This window comes from Rissa tridactyla, chromosome 8 (genome assembly GCF_028500815.1).
Source record: "Rissa tridactyla isolate bRisTri1 chromosome 8, bRisTri1.patW.cur.20221130, whole genome shotgun sequence".
NCBI classification, from domain to species: domain Eukaryota; kingdom Metazoa; phylum Chordata; class Aves; order Charadriiformes; family Laridae; genus Rissa; species Rissa tridactyla.
In genome coordinates this window covers 25,340,877-25,365,096 of record NC_071473.1, presented here as the reverse complement: position 1 = coordinate 25,365,096, position 24,220 = coordinate 25,340,877, and the positions used below count along the sequence as shown (strand labels likewise).

Sequence of the window (24,220 nt, the reverse complement as noted above, 5' to 3'; positions counted from 1 at the left end):
TGGAGGACCCCATGCCCGAGCAGGTGGATGTGCCCTGAAGGAAGCTGTGGTCCATGGAGAGCCCACGCTGGAGAAGAGAAAAAGTGTGAAGAGAAAGGAGTAGCAGAGCGGGGAGAAAACAGGATGAAAAAAGCCTGTGGCAGTAACTGGTAAGTGATCTCCCTGTCTTTGTCTCAGCCACAGGCTTTTTTCATCCTGTTTTCTCCCCCCGTCCTGCTGAGGTGGGGGAGTGAGAGAACAGCTGGCTGGGCATCTGGTCCTTAGCCAAGGTTAACCCACCACAGCTTGAATCTATCCATCAGAGCACTGCAGCTGTATGAGCTGTCCAACCCTCTCCATTATTCCAATAATGCTGTAGCTCTGTGACTGCTCTTAGAGCTCCAATTCATCCCTTTCATTTCCCAGGCCACATGTTTTTGTATACATGTCCTTGAGGCAAGTGCCTCTTTGCTCTTGTGCCTACCATATTGCACTCTTCTTTCTCCAACCCAGTCCTGCACTTGTGCGTTTGATTTTGATTCATTATATCCCTCCCCTGCTGTTCACTGTTTCAAGCTCTCCTCACTGCTTTGTCCAGTCTGTTGGAAAAGATACTCTCATCCTCCTTTGTCAAGTGGATCCCATCTACTTGATCCACAAAGAAGGTCCCATAACCAATAATAAACCCCTGTTGTCAGTACAGGCGTTGACCTGCAGGATCCCGCAATCATTCCCCAGCCTTTCCCTTTGACTGGGGGGACTGAGGAAAACACCATCTGAGCCTCCACACCCTTGAGCCCCCAGAGATCTTCAGTCACCATTGATACACCTAAAGTCACCTCTAGCAGTAACATTGGCGCCCGTGTGGATGAGCAGCAAGAGTCAATAGTTCAATACAAGCCTCAGCAGTCTCTCCACAACATCCACATCTGAGACCCCACCAAGCAGCAAAACTCCCTAGGTAGCAAGTTGGATAGGCAGATAGGGGCCTCGGTCCCCAACTAGGGAGATGCTAGGAACATTGAAATGACATGTATGGTACACTACAGACATAAGGACTGAGGACAAATAAATTACGGAAGTCATAGTAGCATGTTATGGAAAAGTAACACATAACAAAATACTCTGTTCTCAATAGCAGTAGTTATCCCATAGGGAAAGCCATATAGACAAGTACTATTTTGCACCCTCTGTTAAACTATGGGAATATAAGCAAAGACACTCTGACCAGAAGCATTCCTTAGCCATGATTTGGAACCTTTGCAATATCTCTGCACGCTTGATTTCTTCTAAATCCCTAACACAGAGATTAACATATTCCTTTTCCAGGTTGTTCAGCATACTATTTGGGTTTCAGCAGGAGATAAAATAATCAGAAATAAGTATGTTTCTGACAAGCCTTTGATTGCATGTGTTAGTCAAAGTGATAGCATAGAATCTCATTTTAGGGAGCGTCTCAGTTTCTTTAAGAATCATTTTACTACAGACACTTCTAAAATGTAGTGCTATAATAAAGTTAAATGTGTATTATAACAGCTATTGCAGAGGATAACTTAACAGTAGTGCATGCAAGACTGCTGTCCTAAGAACATGCGCATAAAAAAGGAGAATCTTTTGGCAACATTATTTACCCAATTTGAAGAAACCTTCCTATGACCTTAAGGAACTGCACTCATTAAGAATCACTCCCCAGACAGTGACTTCTGGGAACAAACATTTTCAATTTGTATCTTCATTTATTGTGACTTTATTTATTACCTTTACTGAAAGGTAAATGGTTGAAATGAAAACAGCTGCAATAAAACTTTCATCTGTAATGGTGTCCATTTTAGTGGGTGGCTTCTATAATTTGCATTCTTGAAGAGACAGGAAACCCTGAAAACAAGAAGATTTTATTTCCTAATCTGCAAGAACTTTGGTTTTGTTTATAAATATCTATGTAGAGCCTCCTCTCTTTGGGGTTTTTTGTGTTTTGTTTGGGAGCTTTTGAGGATTTTGTGGGGTTTTTTAATGACTTTGATTTGTTTTTAATAATTCTAATTTGAATACAGTCTACTTCTGCAAAATAACATTTAAAATATATATTGGGAGGGAGGAAAGGAAGGGGGGAAGGAAGTAAGTCTAGATCTATCTAGCAACTTTGGTAGCCTAGAATAGAACAGAGCAGTTCAGCTGTACGGGACCTAAAACAATCATCTAGTCCAACTGTCTGATCACTTCAGGGCTGATCAAAAGTTAAAGCATCTTATTAAGGGCATTGCCCAAATGCCACTGTCAGGCATGGGGCACTAACCACCTCTCTAGAAAGCTTTCCAGTGTTTGGCCACACTCTTGGTAAAGAAATGTTAATGTCAAGTCTGAACCTCCCCTGACACAGCTTTGACCCATTCCCACACATCCTGTCATTGGATACCCGGGAGAAGAGATCAGCATATCTTTCTCCACTTGCCCTCCATAGAAAACTATAGAGAGCAAGGAGGTCACCCCGCAAGTAAACCATTACTCTGGATTCTGGATATATTCAACGAATGATTTACTTAATTTAGGCATAACTATACAATGTGAAAATGAGATTTTCATCGGCATGAAAGTTACCACTTTTCCCAGAACCAAGACCTTGCATAAGTGACTGGATTGCAGGGAACAACTTTAGCTCAAGAACTATCTCATGCAAAAGCTTGATCAGAGACTTGATCACAGACTCACATGAGGAGCAGTCAGAAAACATGTCATGCTGTTGTCATACTGATAATGAAGAAACAATGGAAACATGAGTGTGCAGCTCATATCAAATCATCATTTTCACAGTATTTGTAGTTTTCTCCTCCCAAATATCACCATAATTACCCCATTCCTAGTAACAACGGGAAGATTATAGCATTGAGTAGTGCTAATACCGACTTGTGCAATAACAGTCAGAGAAAGTGTGTTAGTATTTCAACATTAAAAAGAATTAATTGCAAAATGCTTTCTTAAAATGAAGGAAGCTTTCATAATTTAAGACTTCAGATTACTTTCATATTGCGTTGATACAGAAGTTTAGAAAGAAAAGGGAAGAGCTTGAATGTTATTTTTTCCTTTTCTATGTAGATGTTCATATAAGGGGTTATTTGGTTGGTGTGATTTTTTTATTCTTAAATAAGGAGATTTTCAAAATGAAAATCTAAACTACAACAAACAGGTGGATGATTGTTCTCTCCAGAGAGTAGCTGAAATTAGGATTTTAATTACTTTTTCATCACAATTGTGACTACTTCGCACAATCTAAATCTCTACAGAATCACAAAAAAATCCTTCATATACCTGTTAGCTTTTGCAAGTCATTACACCATATTAAATTCACAAATTCTGATGCTTTTATAATGAAGTAGATAATTCCAGAAACTACCATGAAGAGCTATGGAAAAAAATGCTTAGTACAGACTGATGTTTGGATCATGAAGAAGTATTTAATCCTCCACACTGATTTAAACTCACTGATTTAAACAGGTGCCTAAATGAAATTTGAATGCCAAAAATAATTTTGAGATAATTTTTAAGTGTTTTCAAAATTAAAGCTTGTGAACATTAAATGATACTGAGCTTCTGTGTTTCAGATGATGAACTGTTATTTAGCTGCACAATCTAGATCATTAATAAAAGGGCTTAAAAACTGCAGTATATCATCTTTGTTGGTGGTTACTGCTGAATCAGAACTGCTGCTTTTTGACATGGCATGAGACCAGCAAAACTTGCATTGCCATTGCCAGAGCTACAGCTGGTTTTGAGAATATATTCAAAAACCAGCATTTCTACAGGCTGTTCATCTGATGTGTTCTACAAGCAATAATCTAGTTTTCAGGAGAGGTAAACATATTGAAATTAAAAACATGAGTAAATACTATGTAGCTGTGGATAGGACAAGTTGCAGTGTTAGGAAGTGGCATGTTTTGTTCGATTAGGCCTAAGAGACACATTGTAGAGATGTTTTAATCTCATCTATCAGTGCAGATTTCCCCATTCAAAGCAGGTTTAAGGATCAAAGCAGGTTAAGAGGCTTTCCGTGAACTTTATCATGCAACGACAGGGAGGTGAGTGGCTGCATCTGAATGTGTTTTTATTTCACCCAGCAAAACAGATGTCGAGAAATGTAATGATTTAGTAATGCTAGGCGAGGTCCATACAAGAGCAGCCTCCGTTCTTAAAAACTGTCGGATAAGCTCTCCCTGCTAAAAGCCATTTTTTGTAGTGAAACTCAAGTGATAAGAAACAGACAGGAAAGAATATTGTTCTAGCAAAGAAGATAGATGGAAAACCGAAGGCTGTCTAGGGTCTAACCTGTTGCTGCTAAGAGGTTTGTGAGATCCATAACATATGTGACTGGGAAAGGCCAGATGGGCAAGCAAATCTATGAGCCATGCTCAAAGGGGTCCCTCTGCTCAATGTACTCTATTTTCATCCAAGGTCTGCAGTTTGAAAGAGATGCTTACTAATTGGAGTAATAGCCTGAACAGCTTTTTAATTACATATACCAATGCATCAGGATTTTTGAAGAATTTTTTTCCCCCTCCAAGGATAATCTCTGACTGCTCCAAAACTGTCAAATATAAATATAAATGCCAGGATATTAGTAGGTGAGAAAGGAGCCCCAGAGCACCGAAGAAATCCTGAACAGTTTATCTTATAGATATGATAGTAGTTTCCTGACAACTTGGCTTCAACTTCAATTTTCTTTCTCCCGGCACCCAGCACCATATGCTAACTGTTACAGTGAAATGACACTCATCCCACAAGTCTGTAACGGAAAGGCTATATTTAAATTCAACTGTTAGGTGAAAGTATGTTTTATAAAAACTCTAGGAAGCTGTACCCAGGTGGTTACAGAGAAGAACCTACATCTAGGGATTTTTGGGGAAGATAACAGTTTACAGCAATACCACTTCGGAATCTGGGGTTATCTAGTAGCTATTCCATTTCCTTTACAGTAGAACTAAAACCATTGCATGATGCAGATTTTGGCATACATCGTATTGACTATTTTAGCAGAAATACATTTTTCATAAACTTGGTTTCTTTGGGATTTTCTGTAATTATTTCTGCCTGCATACTATCAGTCTCAACTTCTTACTTGAAATTAACCTAATGAACTAAAGAGGAATGTTAATCCATTTATTTCAGCTTTTTGTCAGTATAACTTTACTTTTAAATGGCAGAAAGACACTGGGGGAAAGATCTTTAACTGTTGGAATTATCAGCATTGAATATTTGACATTCTGAATCACATCATTTCCAGCCTCAGAGCCTGTTCCATAAAGGGAGAGATGGCACTCAGGGAGCTGATTATGTTTTTCAGATTTCCAAAGGAAATGTCAGTCCTGACAGTTCCTAAAGCATTTCAGCAAAGCTGCAACACTGGCACGGAGTAGATGTTTTTGGAGGAAATGTTTTAGAGTAGCTGAGGATATTTATGAATTAATGTTGAAGTGTTCCTTAGTCTGGTTAATGACTGACTATACATTGCAAAATTGAGAATAGCCCACTGCAGGAAAATCTGCAATTTGACAGTTCACTCTGTAGATAAGGGAGACATCTGAACTCCAGCCTTATGCTACTGGTATGACATCAGGTAGAGTCCTACCAGTCTGTTTTAAAACAGATGAAACCGATGCGAATGAACACTGTTTTCTGAAATACTTCCAGAGCAGTAACTTCCCCAAAGTAAGCTCACATTTCTGCTGGTTTTGTTTAACAGTGCTGTTGACGTTATCATAATGATTGCATGAAGCGATTAGTCTAAGTTCATGTAAAGTATCCTGTAATATTGCATCTCTTTATACATAACTGTGCACACAAATAGGTGATATGAACATATGCATACATGCTTATTACAAGGGTATTTCATTAATAGCAGCTCGTTTCAGAAAAGTCTAGGACTTTTTTACATTTACATAACGGTACTATAACAGTATAATATGAAGTCAGGATGTTCCCAAAGCCCACTTAAAGCATCCTACAAAGGAAGGATGATGAAAAATAGCATTATGCAGGTACACACACATGTATACACTCAAATTAAAGCAGCAAACGAATTTCAGAACAAGTACATCGTAAAATATTCTGAATGGGATGCTGTTAGTATGCTTCTCGCAGGGAAAATCATGAAAGGCTGTCAATGCACAGAGAAGTAGCAGTATCTCGAAAAAATGAAGTTAAACTTCTAAAGCTTGATTGAATTGACCAACATTTCTGTTTGATCTTGTTACTCCCCAGCACAGCACCAACGTCACACTAATCAAACAACAAGGCTACTGGTTTTCCTGGCATTTTTTTAGCAAAAGTCTGGCAGGCCTCATTTCTGCTCTCCCCAGAAGGGTCTGATCTGCAAAATTCAGTTTCAGAAAGCTCGAGATAAATCTTTCAAGATTTGATGAGCATACTTGTTCATCAGGCTCATGGGTTTCTGCCCTGTATCCAGGTAAGCATGATGTTTCAAGAGATGAAGGTGCGTACTGTGACTTGTATTGGTGCCTGGGTTCCTGCCTTGCTCCAAGGCTGAGGTTACCTGCACCCACTCATCTCTTGTCGCAGGCTGTTTCCCTGATCTACACCAGTTCAGGGTTCCCGCTGTTACGTTCCTGAGTAAAGCAGAATAAGAGTGGGTTGGGGTGTAGAAACAGCACAGGGTCAGTGTCACTCGCTCCCTGCCAACTAAGGCTTCTCCACTGATTTATCTCAGTTAATGAGGCATAGCATATTGGCAGAGCCCTTTTTTTATCACACACATTGGATTTATGAGACACATCCTGCGCAGAGTAGTATAAGTTTCCTTGGATCTGCTTATGCTCCAGTGTCAGTCAATCCACAAGTTTGCCATTAATGTATCCATTTATTTAACTATCCTATGAATTCAGCTCTAATCTGATTTACAGATGAGTATCCACACAAAGAATAGCCCAATTCACTTTCACTCAGTATAGGAATGGAGATCTACTTTTTAATGACAATTACGTTTAATCAGTGACTTCAGCAGAAGAAAAACGTACCATCTGGGGAAATTTTACTGTGGGACCTCCAATCAGGCTACAGGAAAGAGAGACATTACCATCCACAGTCCCATCTATTACTAACTCAGCTGAATCCAGCTCTAGACACCACTTGCCAAAACCTAAAAGCTTAAACAATCCCCATCTGAATGCATATTCACCAACATATAATGGAAAAATTGTTACACTGTCTTTTAGCTGTCATTATTCTTGGGTTTTTTAATCCCTCTTGCCCATGTGGTAATTTCTAAAGGACGCACAGATTTGTTAAGTAGATAGCAGTACAATTTCAGCCAAAATGTTTCTCTCCTCTCAGAAATTCTTGATGTGTTCAGAACATTTGACAAGTAAACTAGTCCCTAAAAGAAAGCAAGCAACCAAACAACCCATCACACAGCTTGTTAGGTGTTTTGGGTATTTTTTACAAAATAAAAAAAACCCATAATAATCAAAGCAGATAAGTTGACTGAACTGTTCACAACTATTCAGTAAGATAAGTTGACTGAACTGTTCGAAACTATTCAGTAATTTTTCCTTCATCTCAGAGAAAAGTTTTCAACAGATTGCTCTGTGTTCTACTAATAGAGACCTGCTCACCCACGGATTTGCAATAGCATTAACTTCTTCATAAAAGGCCAATAGGAGAAGTAAATGGGCAATGAATACTCCATCCACGCAGCCACATAATGTCATCTTGGCTAATGCAGTGGTATCTGCTGTCATGTATAGATACTTTACAGTGCCAAAACGCATTTCTTTTGGTTTTGCTTTTTCCTGTCACATTACCAACATTTGTTTTGTAATTACTCAGGTAGACCATCATAAACTATGAGTTCACATCTTTCAAGAACGATTAATTTATAATTCTAGCTGTTCAAATGTGGGGTATGCCATTAGGAACCAGAATGAATAGGAATCCTCCTACTTTCTTTCACATCTGACATTGGGTCAAGATACCTCTTTGCAAGTAAACCAAGTAGGTCCCTGCCAGTGCCATTGTCCAAAGCCAACACCAATGGTTCATAGGCCTAGGAAAGGTGGAGGGAAATGTCATCTCCCAATTCCATAACAAAAAGTGGCTAACAGCAACACAGAAAGTAACCTGTTGTAAAACTTATAAAAGAATTTTCTTCAGTTTTAGCTGAGTGATACACTACTATAACACTGCTATTACTCAAGGCAGGATGACATAAGCTATATATAAAATAATGATGCACCAATACTCTTCATACTATGCAAAAATATACAGTAAAAATAATTTTTGGTTCAATGATATCTTTCTTATCTCAGCTTGTCACCTGTAAATTTTCCACAAATTCTGTTTGAAGACCTCTTAATTTCACTATTCTATATAAATGCTGCAGTTCTGCAAATCCTTTCATGCTCCCTAATTTTCAAATCCATAGCACTAGATCACCTCCTGTAACTCATACCCATGTATAAAACTCCTCTACCTCACAAAACAATCAAGGTTTCCTCCTGATCGACTGAACTTTTTTCTTTTGTTTTTCTAACCTCACATCATTATTTATTTTGTTTCTCTATCATTCTCTGTCCCAAAGTTTTTGCAATCAGGATCTGAACCTACTAATCCAAACTAGCAGGCATAATCTTGTTAAACACACCAACTTTACACAAATTAAATGTAAGTGCTAGACTACTAATGACAGTGGAATCATTCTAGTTATCAATTTGAAAACTGGTGAGCCATTTTCTTCAGTACAGCTCTTACCCTTCTTAGGTACCTAAATAAACAAATGTCACACCAAGGACTAAAGTCTTTTGAAAATATGAGGCTCTTTTGAGAATCTGGTTCTGAATGCTAATGCTAAGCTATATAGAAAATTTAAATGAAGATTGACTAGTGAGAAAAAAAGGGTACTTAAACAGCATATTTAATTGATATGGCATTAGCTTCAATGATATTTAGAGAACATCAAAGACAGAATGTATCTGTATCATGAGGAATGAAGTAAAATTGGAACTTCAGCAGAATGATCAAATTCAATTCAATGAGCAACAATGATGAGGATAACAAAATATTCTATGCGGCAAGTTTACTCATCCTCTTAACTTTATTTGTGTAGCCTGAAATTGGATTCCATAGAAACGCAAAGTTTTTCAGATTGCTGAGATCTGAACCTTTATCTTTCCCTGCAGGCTATTTGTATTAATCTACTTTTCTTTGAAGCACAGAGCTGTTAAACTGTTAAAGCTTATTTAAAATGTGGCTATATTTCTATCAATGGACCCAGATAGTTGAATTATAGATTTTAATTATGCTTTTTATACTTTGGAGCTGCTTACTTAGAAATATGTGTAACAAAAGTATGCAATTAAAGAGCCTTTATTGCTGCTGATCAGTGAATTGTGTCTATATTGACAGCAAGAGATGGTTTAGCATTTAGAAGAATTTATGTGGGCCATTTTTTATTAGTGACTAATATGAAACTCAGCTTTGTTCCCCTACCTTTGTTAGTATTTTGTCATGAAACCAAAGCAGAGCAAAAGATGTGAAAATGTGAAATGCTTTATACTTTAAGAATGAGATACAAGAATATTTCACACTTGAAATGATTTCCATAAGAAAATAGTAAAATATAATATTGATTTTGGATGTAATATCCAATGCCCAAAACTTAAAAAAACTTTTACCAAACATAAAGCTGTTTTCGTTACAGTGTCTCAGTCATCTACACCCTTTGTACTTTGTGGTCTACTTCTATGAACTTTTTAGAGTGTTTTATATGCATTCAGTGTTTATACTACACGTATCATATGTATGGTGTTCATATGTGTTCATTGTTTATACTGTTTCATAGAATGTGTGGGTTGGAAGGGACATTTAAAGGTCATCTAGTCTAGGTTTATTCACCTCAGTAAGCTGCTGCATTTTCAAGTCAGTGTCATTAACGATTCTTATCAGTCAAGAATGCAAGCTTTCTCATTTCGGCTGATTCTAGATTTGATTTATCCCGATTTCTTAAAAATTGGAGGCTACGAGACTGCATTGTGGTAGCAGATTAAGGGTGGGTGTTACAGACATATGGCTATATATCTTCCAAATTATTTTTCAACTCACTGACCAACTTCAAACAAATTTCACCAATTTCTAGATGTGTTAAACCATAAATCACTTTAAAACTATTTTCACATTTTATGACCGTAAGTGAACAAAATGATGCGATCACAAAGGCACGCCTGAAAATGATCCCACAGAGCTGAATGTGACTACAAAAGAGTGACCTTCTTTTAAACACCTTGACTGCAAGGTAAGCTCCAGTCAGATCCAGCCACCAACCAGAACACGCAAAGCTATGGGAAAACAATCTGTATTCATTATAGCATTCAAAGGGCAGCTGGTTGCCTGTAATTACCCTGTGGGTACTAAGCTCAAGCCACTTTCTGCTCTGCACTCAGCAGATAGTATTAGCAGGCAATCACTCCAGTGGCGTTTCCACTCCTGGGATTGTTACCATCATTTTCCTCTGTTTTCTGGTTTTACAGAATGTTACTTGCCAGATTAGCACCTTCTGAAGTTACGGTTTTGTTAGTACATTTCAGGATGATCTCACAACAAAACAGAGAAGAAAGGCAGAAGCCTTTTTTTCACCACAGGTCAGAAATGCATATTTCACAAGGATAAAACCACCTCATATTAGGTACATACTGTCTTCAGCCACAGACATCAGCCACAAATCTCTTCAATAATGCATAGCTGGATCTATCTCTGTCCCCTCCCACACCCTCTCTCAAAAGTTCTGTTCCCTGGCTGAATTCTGAAATATAGCTACCAAGTTTACTTAACCAAAATTTACCTTTTCCTACTGTTTTATTCCAATTACTGTGACAGAACCAGTACTTTTCAGGGAGAGGTGAATATCAACTCACACATATCAACCATATCTAGGAATTTCCAAAGATTCAAACTGAATTAGAAACTGGAATCAGGTGACCTCAGGTTTTGTTGTGAAGAAACTTATAGAAATCTCACTTTGTATTTGCATAAATACCAAATGAAGACTGTTTACTGCTGTCAACAATGATATAAAGTCTTGCAAACCCACTCGCAGTTTGGAATCATAGAAGCATAGACTGGTTTGGGTTGGAAGGGACCTTAAAGATCATCTAGTTCCAACTCCCTGCCATGAGCAGGGAATTCTCACGTTCTAACTGTGAAGACAAGAGAAACAGAGTGAAATAAGTGTGACATGTATAAAATTTTGTCTCCAAATAAATATAGGATAGGTACGCAGAGACATTTTTTTAAAAGTAGAAGCACACTTATTTTTGCTTCATTTTAGTGTCCTAGTTCACAAACTTTCTAAGTTTAAATGTTGCTGTTAATTGTCTTTAAATTCCAATAAATCACTATGGTTAAAATCCTTTTTAAGTTAAGTTATCCATATTCTAGCAATCAAATTGTCTGTGAAAACAACCATCGTGCTAAATTATTTTTTTTAAATGTTTGTTTGGGTTTTTTATATTATTTGTTTGTTTTTTTCTCTCATAATATAAAGGCTGAGCATCAGGGGACTTCTTAATATATTGTACTGATATCTAACACACCTTGATGGTTTTGGTACCAAGGATGTACATACCCAAGTCACACAGAACTTCAATGTCAGCACCAGGAAACAAGCACACAAGCTCGGGCTCATCCAGGCCAAGGAGACAGCAGTAAATATATACATAACCATTACTTCTTCAGGCAAAATTCTAAAGAGATGAACCTTCAAAGTCAACCATATGATAAACAGTTTTACTAAAAGGAAAAGCAAATTGCAGAGGCAACTCAAATAAAAATATCTTTCAGATACTATTCAATCCCTGACACCACAGAAAGTGTCACAAAGAAAAGTGTCACAAAGAAAAGACAAAGGTGTCTTAAGTGGGAAAGCTCATTTCCCTGAGGAAATGAACACTGAAATAGAGAGTAGTGAGCCTTTTAAGAGGCATATGAAAGAACTGATCAGGCCACTTTTTGTGTTGTACTCACATGCTGTTACTCATAATTTGGGCACACAGGTCACCGAACTCAGCACAAACTCCTTTCAGATTCCTTGGAAGTTAGGAGTTATGCACAATTTGTAATGGTTTTCAAACAGGTACAGTGACACATCCCATCAGAGAGTTCACTGTCCAAGCATGAGCACACATTGGATCCGCAAGTGAAGATACAGGTGGGAAATCTATGGTACATGCATTTCACATGACACTATCACACAAGGAATCTGTGTGAAACTGGGAGTTAAATATAAAGCTTCTGTAACCACATACAAGCATATGTATTTTTTCTGTACACACATAGAAAAACTATATCCTGTCAAGGATAATTTCATTAACTATATCCAGAATCATATGAAAAGATACAGAAAAAAAATGGGGCAAAGTCATAATAGCCCCTGTATGAAACAGAAGGTTCACGTTAATGTGTTTCAGTTACAGATTCTCAGATGGTTTTTATTGTAGCCACAGCTCAAGTTTAATGTAAGTAGCATAATCTAGAGTTGAACAAAAGCATGGGAAAATGCAGAAGGATCTGAGAGAATGCTTCTGACAGAGGCATTTTAATACAAGGATCTAATGAGGAAAGATCTTTTGGCATTGCCAGAGTGACGGAGAATTTCTGGACCTCTGATTCATCGGGAAGCGTCCATAATAAACTTCCTTAATATATTTGTCAAAGGCTCTTACTCAGACACCTGACTGCAGAAGATACAAGTTTTTCTTTCTAAGAAATAGTATTCCTCTTATGGCAAAAATGTGAAGTAATAAACCCATTTATTTTCACTCATCCATATCTACCTATACATATATGTGTATGTAGATATACACACATATATACGCATGCACACACACATATACATGTGTACATATATATATATACACACACATAAATGTATATAAAAGCACAGGCATTCATATTCACACCTATTTACTCTAACAGTAATCACAAATATTTGGGTCCTAGAAATTATTAAATGTACAAGCACCACAGACTGCACGTTTTTCACTTATTTATTGAGTCTTGTGGTTTGTTAGCAAAAGCAACATTAGATATTTTAAAGAAAAAAAAATGGCGGTGAGCACTTCTTTGTAATAAGAGACCTCACTACAGGTCCTTCATTTTTAATCAGTTGAAATAAAAAAAAAATATTTTATTTTGCATGGTTAAAGATGTGAAATGTAGACAAAAGACTTTATTCTATTTGTTAATGTGGGTTATCAGATTGCTTATGCTGTGCAATGCTTAGAGTTTAGTTTTATTATTATAACCTATCACCAGTATTTTATGTAAATGGCTAGAGAGGTGGTTTAAATAAAATGCAATTAGATGTAACTGGATAAAAATGTGTTGTGTCTGTTTACTTTCTATTAATAAAGCATATTTATCAGTAGGCAAAGCTGATGTTGTATTTGAGTTCCTAGTAAAACATCCAACTCTACCACTAGCAGCCAGGGTATAAGTTACAAATCCCTATTTGTTACATTTCAAGAACTGTGAGAATATAGTTCAGAATTAGTTAAAATACAAATATTTATTTGAAATTAATCAATTACATTTCCTCAGGTCTCAGATTCTGCTGATCTTTCATAATATTTGGTAGAATATGTCTTATGCTTTTGATTTTAAATTATGTTACTCATGTAAGTCAAAACCTGTATATGTATTTTCCCTTGAGAAATTAATATTCATTACTTAAAGACAGATGCTATCTCTTCTATGCATGTGAGACCTGCATACACAACTTCTAAATTGCTAGTGGGCTTTGTGTGTGCAGTTCTTAGAGCTCTATGTATATAAATTGTCTGGTGAGTAAAAATATCTTCTCTTCTTAAGCTGCATAAATAAAGTAGAAATTGAGAGCATCAAAAGATGAATTGAGATATGGAGGCATTAATGACCTTAAGAACACTATTATCCATAACAATCATATTGGGATTCTAGGGAGAATCAAGCAACAAGACATTATTTTGAAGTATTGCTTTTCTTCACAAGGGTCTCTGTTGGAATGAATCTGGAGCTACACAATAATAGCTCATCACCAGCATAATGACTCGTAAAATCTGTAGAATAAATCAATCAGAGCTAAAAGACAACTAAGATTTGAATTCTGAGATATTGACCATGACCTTAAGTCAATGATAGCAGAACAAAATGACAAAAATTCTTGAGTGAGCACGTTTGATGTCAGCTGTTCTTTTTCTGTACTGAAAAGGCACAAATACCCTTCTATACAGAATCATACTTTCCAATCAATATTGCTGTCTTTTGCACAGAAAAGGATTCTGTGCTGTTCAGTTATTTTCTCTATGTAAGATACAACATACCACCCATACAGACTTAACATATGGACCAAAAAAACCCAACCTGAATGCCATTCTGTTTGGAGACAACTACTGACCTAACAGCAGTAAGGAAAAATAACAATACAGGGGTTAAAATGAAAGCACAGAGAACTTGATTCAAGTAATTAAAAAAAAATAATTTTTTTTTCAGTAAAGAAATCTTGGTGATTGTTTTTCCCCTTTATGAAAGCCATCAGCATTTGAAAACCTCTACATCTTGAGTACTAGTGACAGTACTAGCAAAAATGAAAAGGAAGGGCCAAAGAAAGAACAAAGACCCAAACAACCCAAAATATTCAAAGAATTAATGAAAATGACCCGATTTCATGCCCAAGATCCTGGCAGACTATCCTGCTGCCTGAAGAATTAATCTATTATTAGTGTTAAACAGCTTTTATACTACTTCAGTGATTGTATGAAACCATTAAGTTACAGTCTCTATTATCTTAATTTTTTTAGGGCAACTTAAATGATTTATGAACTTACTAACTGAAATGATGACACATCATATTCTCTAAATAAATGTTCTTTGTTCTAGGGGAACATATCAGTAGGAGGTTTGATGTAATAATTATCCTTAAAATATTAGATTTTGAAAGTGGGTATATTCTGGAAATGGATTATGGTAGTGTTTACAAAAAATAAGATTCACTTTCCTCTTCACCATTTGAGCTTCCTTAGGATCTTTGATTAAATACACCAAACAAGAAGAAATACAAAGAGAGAATGTCAAGACACAGACTCCTGCAGTGTACTATTAAAAAAAAATACAGAAGGCAATCTTGGCATCAATATTCTCTTTTGTTGCCAAGCTGAAACATACTTGTGTTCTTGTCAAATAAACCGACCCCTGAGAACACTCCTAATCCTGCTGGCCTAGCCAGCACCATTCCCTAGTATCCTTCCTAGTGCTAGCGCTTGTTTATCTCACCAAGAGAAACTCCACCCTTCATTTGAAACCCAGTAGTTTAATAATACTGAGCCAACAAAATGGAGCGACGGGATATGGGGTAGGTCTAACCCTGATCAATGGCAAAACAACATAAAGGCTTTTGAATGTTGTGGGATTAGGCTCACTTATAAATTTCTTGTTGGCTGAGATTTCTGCAAGAATCTGTAGGAAGCAAGCATCTCTTAAAAATACATTGTTTCATCAGGGCCTGGTTATGCTTTGCCCAAGAGGTTCAAAGACGGACTGAGGGATGATGTTGTGGATCAGTGCCAGAAGTGAGCTTGATTCCTCCTGTGCTCTTGTGTGGTAAGTGCTAGCCCTTTACCTAGAGCAGATGACTTCTCTGCTGCGCTGCCTCAAATATGTAACAGAGCTGGAAAGAGAGGAACATTTTGGGAATAAGAATTCCCTATCTCCCTTTGGTCCTTCCTACCCACTCTGAGGCCCTCTTGTCTGTCTGCCCTTCTTCCTGGGCCACAATTGTGCACGAGAGCTTGACTCTTTTATCATTGTCCTTGGAGACATCATTTATCATTGCATGTGAACATATTCCTACCGAGGGCAGACCTCCTGCATAACTAGGATTGTGGAGACAGACCTGAAAACGTGTCCAGTCCTTATTTCCTGCACCTCTGGTATCTCTGGTATCCATATGAGGGGACCCTTAGGCTCCCAGTGCCATTGGAGGTAGCCCATACACGGTAGTGATAGGAACATCAGTGAAAGACTCCACCTTTGTAAACATCCATTCTATGTACTTGTCAACCCCTTGAGATTACTGGTAAACTAAACCAGTCTCAGGTTATAATTAATCTGAAAACATATTTTTTTTAAAAATGTCCTATTATGTATATGTAGCTTCTCAGTTTAAATGAGCTGTTCCTTTTTTTCCACCTTTTCACAAGTATGTACCTTCCGGAGAACCCCCTGGATAAATAGATCAAGAAACGAATATAATTTTTATAATACAAATTGCTAATTGTAAAGCATTACTACCTGATATGTGTTTAGGCCCTGAAGATAAAACAAAAATGCTTTCCTATGAAGGAGATTTGCATTTGAAAAAAAGGGCTGGAAATTAGATGATTTTGGAGAACATTTTCCAGGTATTGCTGGACCTGGCAATACAGTCATTTAAAGCTTTTATTTTCATCAAGTATTAGTTATTCAAGGAGTTTCACCAAAGCCAGTTATTTAACTTGTGTCATGTCTTTGTTATGCCCAGCTAACTAGACTAAGAGAGGCTTTTAATGTATATCACAATCTGTAATGAAACTCATTGCTATTTTTCAGATCCAGACCTTCTTTAAAAACTCCTGCTTTTTTTTGTGTTTGTTTTTTCTTTAATTAAACTATTATTCCACTGTAGGAAACTACTGCTGTTTGATTCCACAGGACCAAAATGAGCATCTTTTTGTTCAGTGTACCTGTAGTGCCTGTAATAATGAGGCCACAATACTGGACTGCAAATACTATTTTTTTAGCGGAAATCTATCAACTCACAATCCCAGAAACTCCCTTTGAGCTGCTCTTCTCTGCTCCCAGCCTATGAGCCGCTGGATTTAAAAAGATGACTTTGTGCATCCAGCAGTCTAGCTTTCTGTAAACATTCTGAGAACGATGATCTATCCGATTACTGTACCTTTTATCCACCAAGCTGAATGGAAAATTCCCTAAAGCAAGCTGACCAATTATAATGCAGGCCAGAAGCAATTTACTGATATCGTAAATTTCTGGAAAAGTCAGACAGAACTGTTCCTGCTATTTATTCCCTATTGATATGGCAATTGTGGAAGATAAACTTGTTTGCTCTCTGGTGCATTTAAAATCCCGGTTCCCAGTTGCCCAGCAGTGACACTGTGCATGCAATTTGATGCTCAAGGAAGCAAAGGCTCTGAAGAGCTGAAGGCAAAAGTTGACCAGTTTGCTAAGCTACCTGTTGAAAGCTACCTCACCATCACACCCATCAGAGTTACAGCTTGCTGACTACAGCCTGTTTCTTTGCTCAACTTCTACAGTACTAATTTGCCTCATTTCTTTCTTTGATATATCCTGTTCCACTCCACTGTCACTGCCTCCCTCACCTTTTGTGGCTTTTAGATGTGATGTTTTGTGTTAAGAAAGCCGAGGTCCATGTCTGAGAAATGAGCTCCTGTCTTAGTTTCCAAGTAACAGTCCTATTTAAGGAAGACAACAGCTCTGATGCTTCTGGTACCAAATGGGCCCTTCCAAAAAACTGTCAGTGATGATGGCTTCTAGAGTGTGATCAAATATATAAGAAATAACAGCACCAAGAAATGCCATACCATTGTTTCCTTAGACTTTTGAAAGGTATGATGGAAGACATCTCTTTTCAGCCCTCCATTTACTAAATATTTATATTGGAAGAAATCATTGAAGACATTTTATTAATTCTTCTCAATGCCTTAAAATTCCTAAGTTACCAGTTCAAAGCAACATTGAGAAGAGCGCAAGGAAATGCCATTCTAGACTGTACACTGGGGTGAAAATTGCAAATCAGGGCATGTTGATGTGTATATCCACAACTGAACACCCCAGGCTTTTTATTAAAATGTCGGTCAGGAATACACATGTGTGAAGAACTCTCATGATAGCTGTGGGCTAAAATACGTTGATAGGGAATAAAAAACACAATCGACTTTAATGTTGTCTCTACTTAACTTCACACACAAGTGTTAAAATATTAGTGAGTGTTTTACTACAGTCTTCAGTCTTGCTCAATTCACCGTATACCTTCCATCACCAGAGGATTCAGAACACATGAGAGGAACCCAATATATAGTTCCTTTCACTCAATGGTGTGTATATTGACAAGAATTGTATCCTCTTTCAGCGCTATCTTTTTCTTTTTTTTTCCTCTTTCCCCTAAATGTGCCAAACACTTCAGCCTTAAAAGAAAAAGCTAGGCTTTTGCTTCCACTGATTTTTCACATCTGTTTCAGATTTTAAATCATTTTGCTTGAACAAAACTACACAGTATCCCTGAGGAGATTTCCTCAGGACCTTATTTGATAGCATGAATACTTCCATATCTCTGTAGAAATTACCTCTTCTCATACAATGTAGGTTCTTTGCATAATTTCACAATCACTCTTTCCATCCTGGTAACCTCTCATCTCATTCCGTTTGGAATTAAATTCCTTTGTCTGGGTAGCTGATTTACATAAGAGGCACAGTACTCCCATTGTGTATTAAATAACAAATTATAAACTCGGTTTTCCTTGCCAAAATATTTACTGATACTAAATACAGGAGCCACCTTCCATAAAATATTGACACAGCATTTCCACTGATTTAGAGGTTTTCAGCAGCCATCCAGGTGCTTTCTTGGCATTTTTCTTCATAGATCAGTGGCAATGAATGCCACCAAAAACTGTGGCAATTATTAAATTTCCTGCAGGATGATATTTCCTTCAAAGAATTACAGGGACTACCACACTGCCACATAACCAACATAACCAGCCCACCACTCCGAACTTATAACAACATAGATAACACCACTTGCAACTATTTGGTGCTCTGCAATACCTGATTAAAACACTACATATATATTTGTCTCTTCCAGTTCTATCCTGTCATGTTGAAAGCTCCTCTCCTTGGGGAGGTAAACACACTACAGAATCAGCTTGTTTGTCCATGGACATAACTGATCTTTAATGTATAGATTAAAATATGGGTGACAGTAGATTTTTTTTCTACTGCTACCTTCCCATAATTTTTGCATCAGTTGGTTTTATCACATGGTTGTTTTATGCTCTGAAGACTAGATAGGCAGATAAGGCAAAGTTTAACTTTAATCTTTAAAAAAAATATTATGCTTAAGTTAAGACCTCTCATAAGAAATTGGGCTCAGTTAATACGGATGCTTCTCAGTGCCAACCTTTGGCTTCATCTCTACAATTTATAACAGATTCAGGGTTAGATGAACACTTGTTTATATTGACCAAGGAGCGTGGATACGAAGCAGTTGCTTTTTGCCTCACTGGCATACAAACAGTTAGGGGGGAAATAGAAGTGCTACCACAGAATGCATACAGTGATAAATTTTTCTTGTGTTTTAGTTTAAAAGTTGGACTCCATCTATTTTAAATGCAAGCAGGTTATATAATTTAAGAAATGAAAAAAATGAGGCTACTGGACATTATGGAAAGCAACTGGCATCTATGTTTAGGTGAAACTAAACTTTAAAATCAGTCTGTCTCCTGTCATGCAAAGAACAGGAATTAAACAAGTAGCACAACATTGTTCTACTCAACAGGTGAGAAATAATAACAATGTTTCCATCAACTTTCAAGTAATCTTCACTTTACCATTATTTGTTCTCTTTAATATGTTCTTTTCCAGTTCTCTGTCCTATTATCTTGATTTTAATCATTCTATATCTTTCATGGGCCTGTGGTACGTGACATTGATCCCATTCAAATCAGTGTCAAACAATGGTGCAGAATAAAGGCCTTCATCTCTGGCACTTCAGTATTTACATAAATATACATTACCCAATTTAACCAAAAGCAGAATAATATGTATTCTCTGTTTGTTAATATGATCTTGATTATAACAGGGTATGCTATTTTGAAATTCTAAATAAACTGGGAAGTTAATGATAGAGATTTTGGTTTTTTCTACATCATTACTGCCTCTTCTGAGACGGTCAAAGAAGGGGAAAAATAATGGGAATCAAAATATCATTCTAGTCACTACATAATTTTTCCATTGTTGGAAAACAAAAGTCATACAGCAGTTGCCTGCTGATAACTCCTCCAACACATTTTAAAGTACGACATGCATTATGTGCAACTCACTGCTGGTTTTGTGTTACTTTTATCAAGAGCATTTAATTCCTGTTAATTGTAAACACCTAGTCCCAGTGTTAGGTTAGCTGTCTTGAGCTAGTCCCCATGGTCAGGTTTTGGCAGAGAGATACAATGGGTCATCTTCTGTTTATGGCTTGGATGACTCTGCTCTGGAGACATGGAAAGAGAGATGCTATTTGTCACAATCCCATCAGTTCTTTTGGAGCCAACTCCTTCCCCAAAAGAGAGGTACATCTTTAAGTAGTCTGCAGCTACTTGACACGTTTATGCCATTTAAAAAGGAAAAAAAAAAGAAAAAAGAAAAGAAAAAAAAAAGAAGAGGTCTTCAGTCATTTTCTGTCTGACCTGGCATGGATGTTAAAATGAAGGGAGATGACTTTCCTTCCCCTTTACTCTTAAAATGTCAGGTCTCGGGTGTGGACTTTAAGGGCTGAAGTAACAAGGAAAGGGAAAAGAAACCCTCCTGTTAGCACTGTTTGAAGTGGCACTTCTCTTTCTTGTTAATATGATTCAGCCGAGTCAATGCAGGCCTGCGATTTCCCCTTCCTTACCTCTCCATTCAAATCAGGACTGTCCCTGAGGGATCATTTTCATTAGGTAAAAGATAGGTGAGGGAATGAACAGACCAATTAGACTCCAGATCCTTTGCCTGAGAAAGCTCATAAAAAAAGGAACAGGGATTAAGTTTACAATGTGTGGTTTGTAACAAGGTCACCATGTTCTGCACTACTTACTAATGTGACCATATTTTACAAGGAAATTTTGCAGTAAGGTTTGTATTTGGAGGACTAAATCAAAAAATGCAGCTTTTCTTTTGATTCAGGTAGCTTGTGCCTCTTTTGACTTCCCAGCTTATTTCTTGAAGGGAACAGGCAGATGATAGAAATAAACACAAGAAACTCTTTCTGTGGGATTGTGTAAATCAAAAGTCAATTGAAAACTATTGCGCAAACCCAAATAAGTATTAGAGATATTATTACAGATCTATAAAACTTAATAATGTTTCTGTAATGATGGCTGAGAGGAGAAAAATTCTCAAAGACCTGATTGAAAGAGCCAAAATGAAATACAATTCCATCTTTCATGTTTTTAGCAAGATAATTTTGGTTCAGTGTTGACTAATACAGAATAATAGGAATAAAATATGCTGCCTCAGTCTCTGCATTATTGGCTTTACATTATTGGTCCTGACAGCTGGCTTTTAAAATGCAGTAAATATTGGGCAATGCTATTCTGTTAAGACAAGCCACTTCATCAACCATATTTCCAAATCACGCTTTATTTTCAAAATGTGTTTAATTTCTCTATATACGGCAAAGCAGCCCACTGCAAAATTGACCTGCAACAGAGTGCCCTCTACTGCATGTATTTAGGAAAGGAAAATAAAGCAAGTTCCTTAAAAATAAAATACTTACGTACTGAGACCAGCAGTTCTCTCAGCGTCCACTGGACATTGAACTAAAGGATGGTATATACATACAGACATATATCAACCTTACCTTCATCTAAAGAGCTGGATACCACTAGGGAATAATAATTTAAAATACATATGAAATTTGCAAAAACTGTTTCATGGTTCTAAATGAAATTAGCCATGTCTTTGCATACCAACGATGGTCTATGTTTATAGGATGGAGAGTTATTAGGGGAGTTAACAACCTATGCTGTACTGCCCTGCTGCCACACTTTTCTCTTTGCTGCCAGGAGGAATCTATAACAATAAGAAATTCTGCTTATAGATATGTTTTCTCAGTCCTTAATCTCTCATGGTCCCTCATTTCTCCCTTTAGTTATACTTCTTGCAAATGATTAAGAAGATATTTCACCAGTGCAGTCTCATAGGAATGGAAAATGACAGGTTACAAATGTGTCATGAAAGCAATTCTACAGCAAGACACAACTTCTCAAGTAGTCCTATACTTTTGAAGTCTTCCCCTGTTTTATTTTTTCTCAGTCTGAATTTGGGCCAGCCTAATGCTGACTTTTGTGACGGATCAAACACCTGCAACTTCTGTTAAGCACAGTGGCTCTTATTGCTCAGTCCCTCGGGGATAAGAAAACTGCTTCTCAAATCACTGGTATAAATTAACAGTTTAAACTTCTTGAGTCACTTTTGAAATGCCCTGATTTGTACAATGAAGTCTATGTTTTGCCAGCAGTATCTGTGGAGCCATAATTTCATTCTTAAAGTCTCAGCTTATGTCATGATGAGCCACACTGAAAGCAATTGAACTGGACCTCATTGCATGATCAAAGGTATTCCATCTTAGCCCTCTGAAATCAAAGATGGTGCTTGAATACCTTAGGACATTTTTGAGTATGTCGCTAGGGTAGAGTAGAGATAGCTAGTAAACAATGTTTTCCAAAGCAACATAATCAGTTACCAAAAGTTCTTTAAACAAAATAGAAACAACACAAGCAGGCATTTCCGTAGTACACAGTGCATATATGGCCTTGCATATATTTCAGCAATGAATTTTGTGTCTATGGATTTGTTCCCACATCTGAAACTTTCCCTTAAAGAAACCCTTGTTGATAACTTACAACTTCTAAGGATGATATCTCTGTAATTGCTTTCCCTTTGCTTCATACCTGTAAATCTTGTATCTTGTGCTAAATCCCTGTCGACTTCTGTCCACAAAATCTGTGTATTCCTGTGAGCGATGGAAGGGTCCCTTATCAGAGAGGAGCCAGTCGAAGGGGCTTGTGGCATGCTGATCCGAAACAGCAGCAACTGCTAAAACCCAGCAATGAAGACTCAGTGCTATCCACTCCCATAGAGCCATCAGAGAGAACAATTCAGCACCAGCACTGCAGCGCCATATCATGCTTCCACTGGGGACTTAGAGCCTTCATTCTCTTAGCTTTCCCTCAACACCTAGACAAAATACACAGTCAATTAGATAAGCATACACTAGGCATCCCTTGGAAGTAGAAACAAGTTTCCTTTGTTTCAGCTTAAAGAGATAGTGGCCTCTACTTTATTACATTTTACATTAGCACAAACCCCACTAGGCTAGTTAACAGTGGAGTGTTTCAGTACTTCAAATGCTGTGAAACTAATGTCTTCATTAACATCATCAGTGATAATATTTACTGTTGAAGGGAAACTTTCACAAATTGTCAGGGGAGGGATTGTTGGGTTTTTTCCAATAATGCTAGTCATTAATGAAAAATATGCAACACAAGAATTATTGCCTGTTAGCATCAGTACAAAATCATTCAGCAATGTCTATGCATAAGGTCGTAGTTCAGATACTGGACAGAAAACAGATGAGATTCAGAAGACCCAGAATGCTTTCTTTTTTTATGTCTTTGGAAAAGTCACTTAATGGCTTGTCTTCACTATAAACGTAGTTAACAGACTCATGTTATTCCGTTCAAACTCGCGTAGCTGGACGGAGTGACTGCATTGTTCAATAGCACTGGAACTACCCACAGTGATGAGTTCAATGCGTTATTCAAGCTCCAGACACTGCAATTTTGAGTAGCCCTAACAGCAACACTTGACTTTCAGTCCAATTCACTCCAATCCAATGGATTAGCCCAGAAACACTATTAAAATGGAGCCTAAACAATTGTTTGGGTGCCCAAACAAAAATCAAGTATTAACCATAGCCTCATGTAGGAACTCAGTGAAGACAAGCCACAGTTTCTCTCTGTACCTCAGTCCCATACCTGGGAAATATATCCTGTTCAGATTTTGTGAAAACATCTATGCAAGAGCATGAAGTTCTCAGAAATACTGAAATTACAAAAGTCATGTAGATTCCTAAATATATAGAAACAATCAGTTCTAATTTTCTGTGTGTGGTAAAACTGCACAGACTTAATTAAAATAAATTAATGTGAGAGCTTTCATTTTTTAGCTGATAAATTTACACGGAAAAACATTTTTTAATTCACATTCACTCAAACCAGCACTCATCATAACATTTTTACAGTGACCCTTGCTATGACCCCTTGCTATGATTTTTTTTTACTCGGTGGGAAATTTTACTTTACCATCAGTAATTTAATTTGTAAGTGTACCCTAAATGAAGTATGCTTCCAATGGAACGGTTCTGCAACAACACACT

The 24,220-nt window shown here is 37.2% G+C and overlaps 1 protein-coding gene across 2 annotated transcripts in view; it reads right to left on the bottom strand.

Moving 5' to 3' along the window:
- Positions 1–24,220, bottom strand: part of BRINP3 (BMP/retinoic acid inducible neural specific 3) — a 202,427-nt gene that overhangs the window by 160,620 nt on the left and 17,587 nt on the right. The window contains exon 2 of one of the 2 annotated variants that reach the window (XM_054212346.1): positions 22,734–23,019. In XM_054212346.1, the coding sequence (XP_054068321.1) occupies positions 22,734–22,969 (236 nt within the window). In that variant the 5' untranslated portion in view covers positions 22,970–23,019. Of the gene's footprint in view, positions 1–22,733; positions 23,020–24,220 lie in introns of those variants that run through there. The other variant, XM_054212347.1, reaches the window with a different exon arrangement.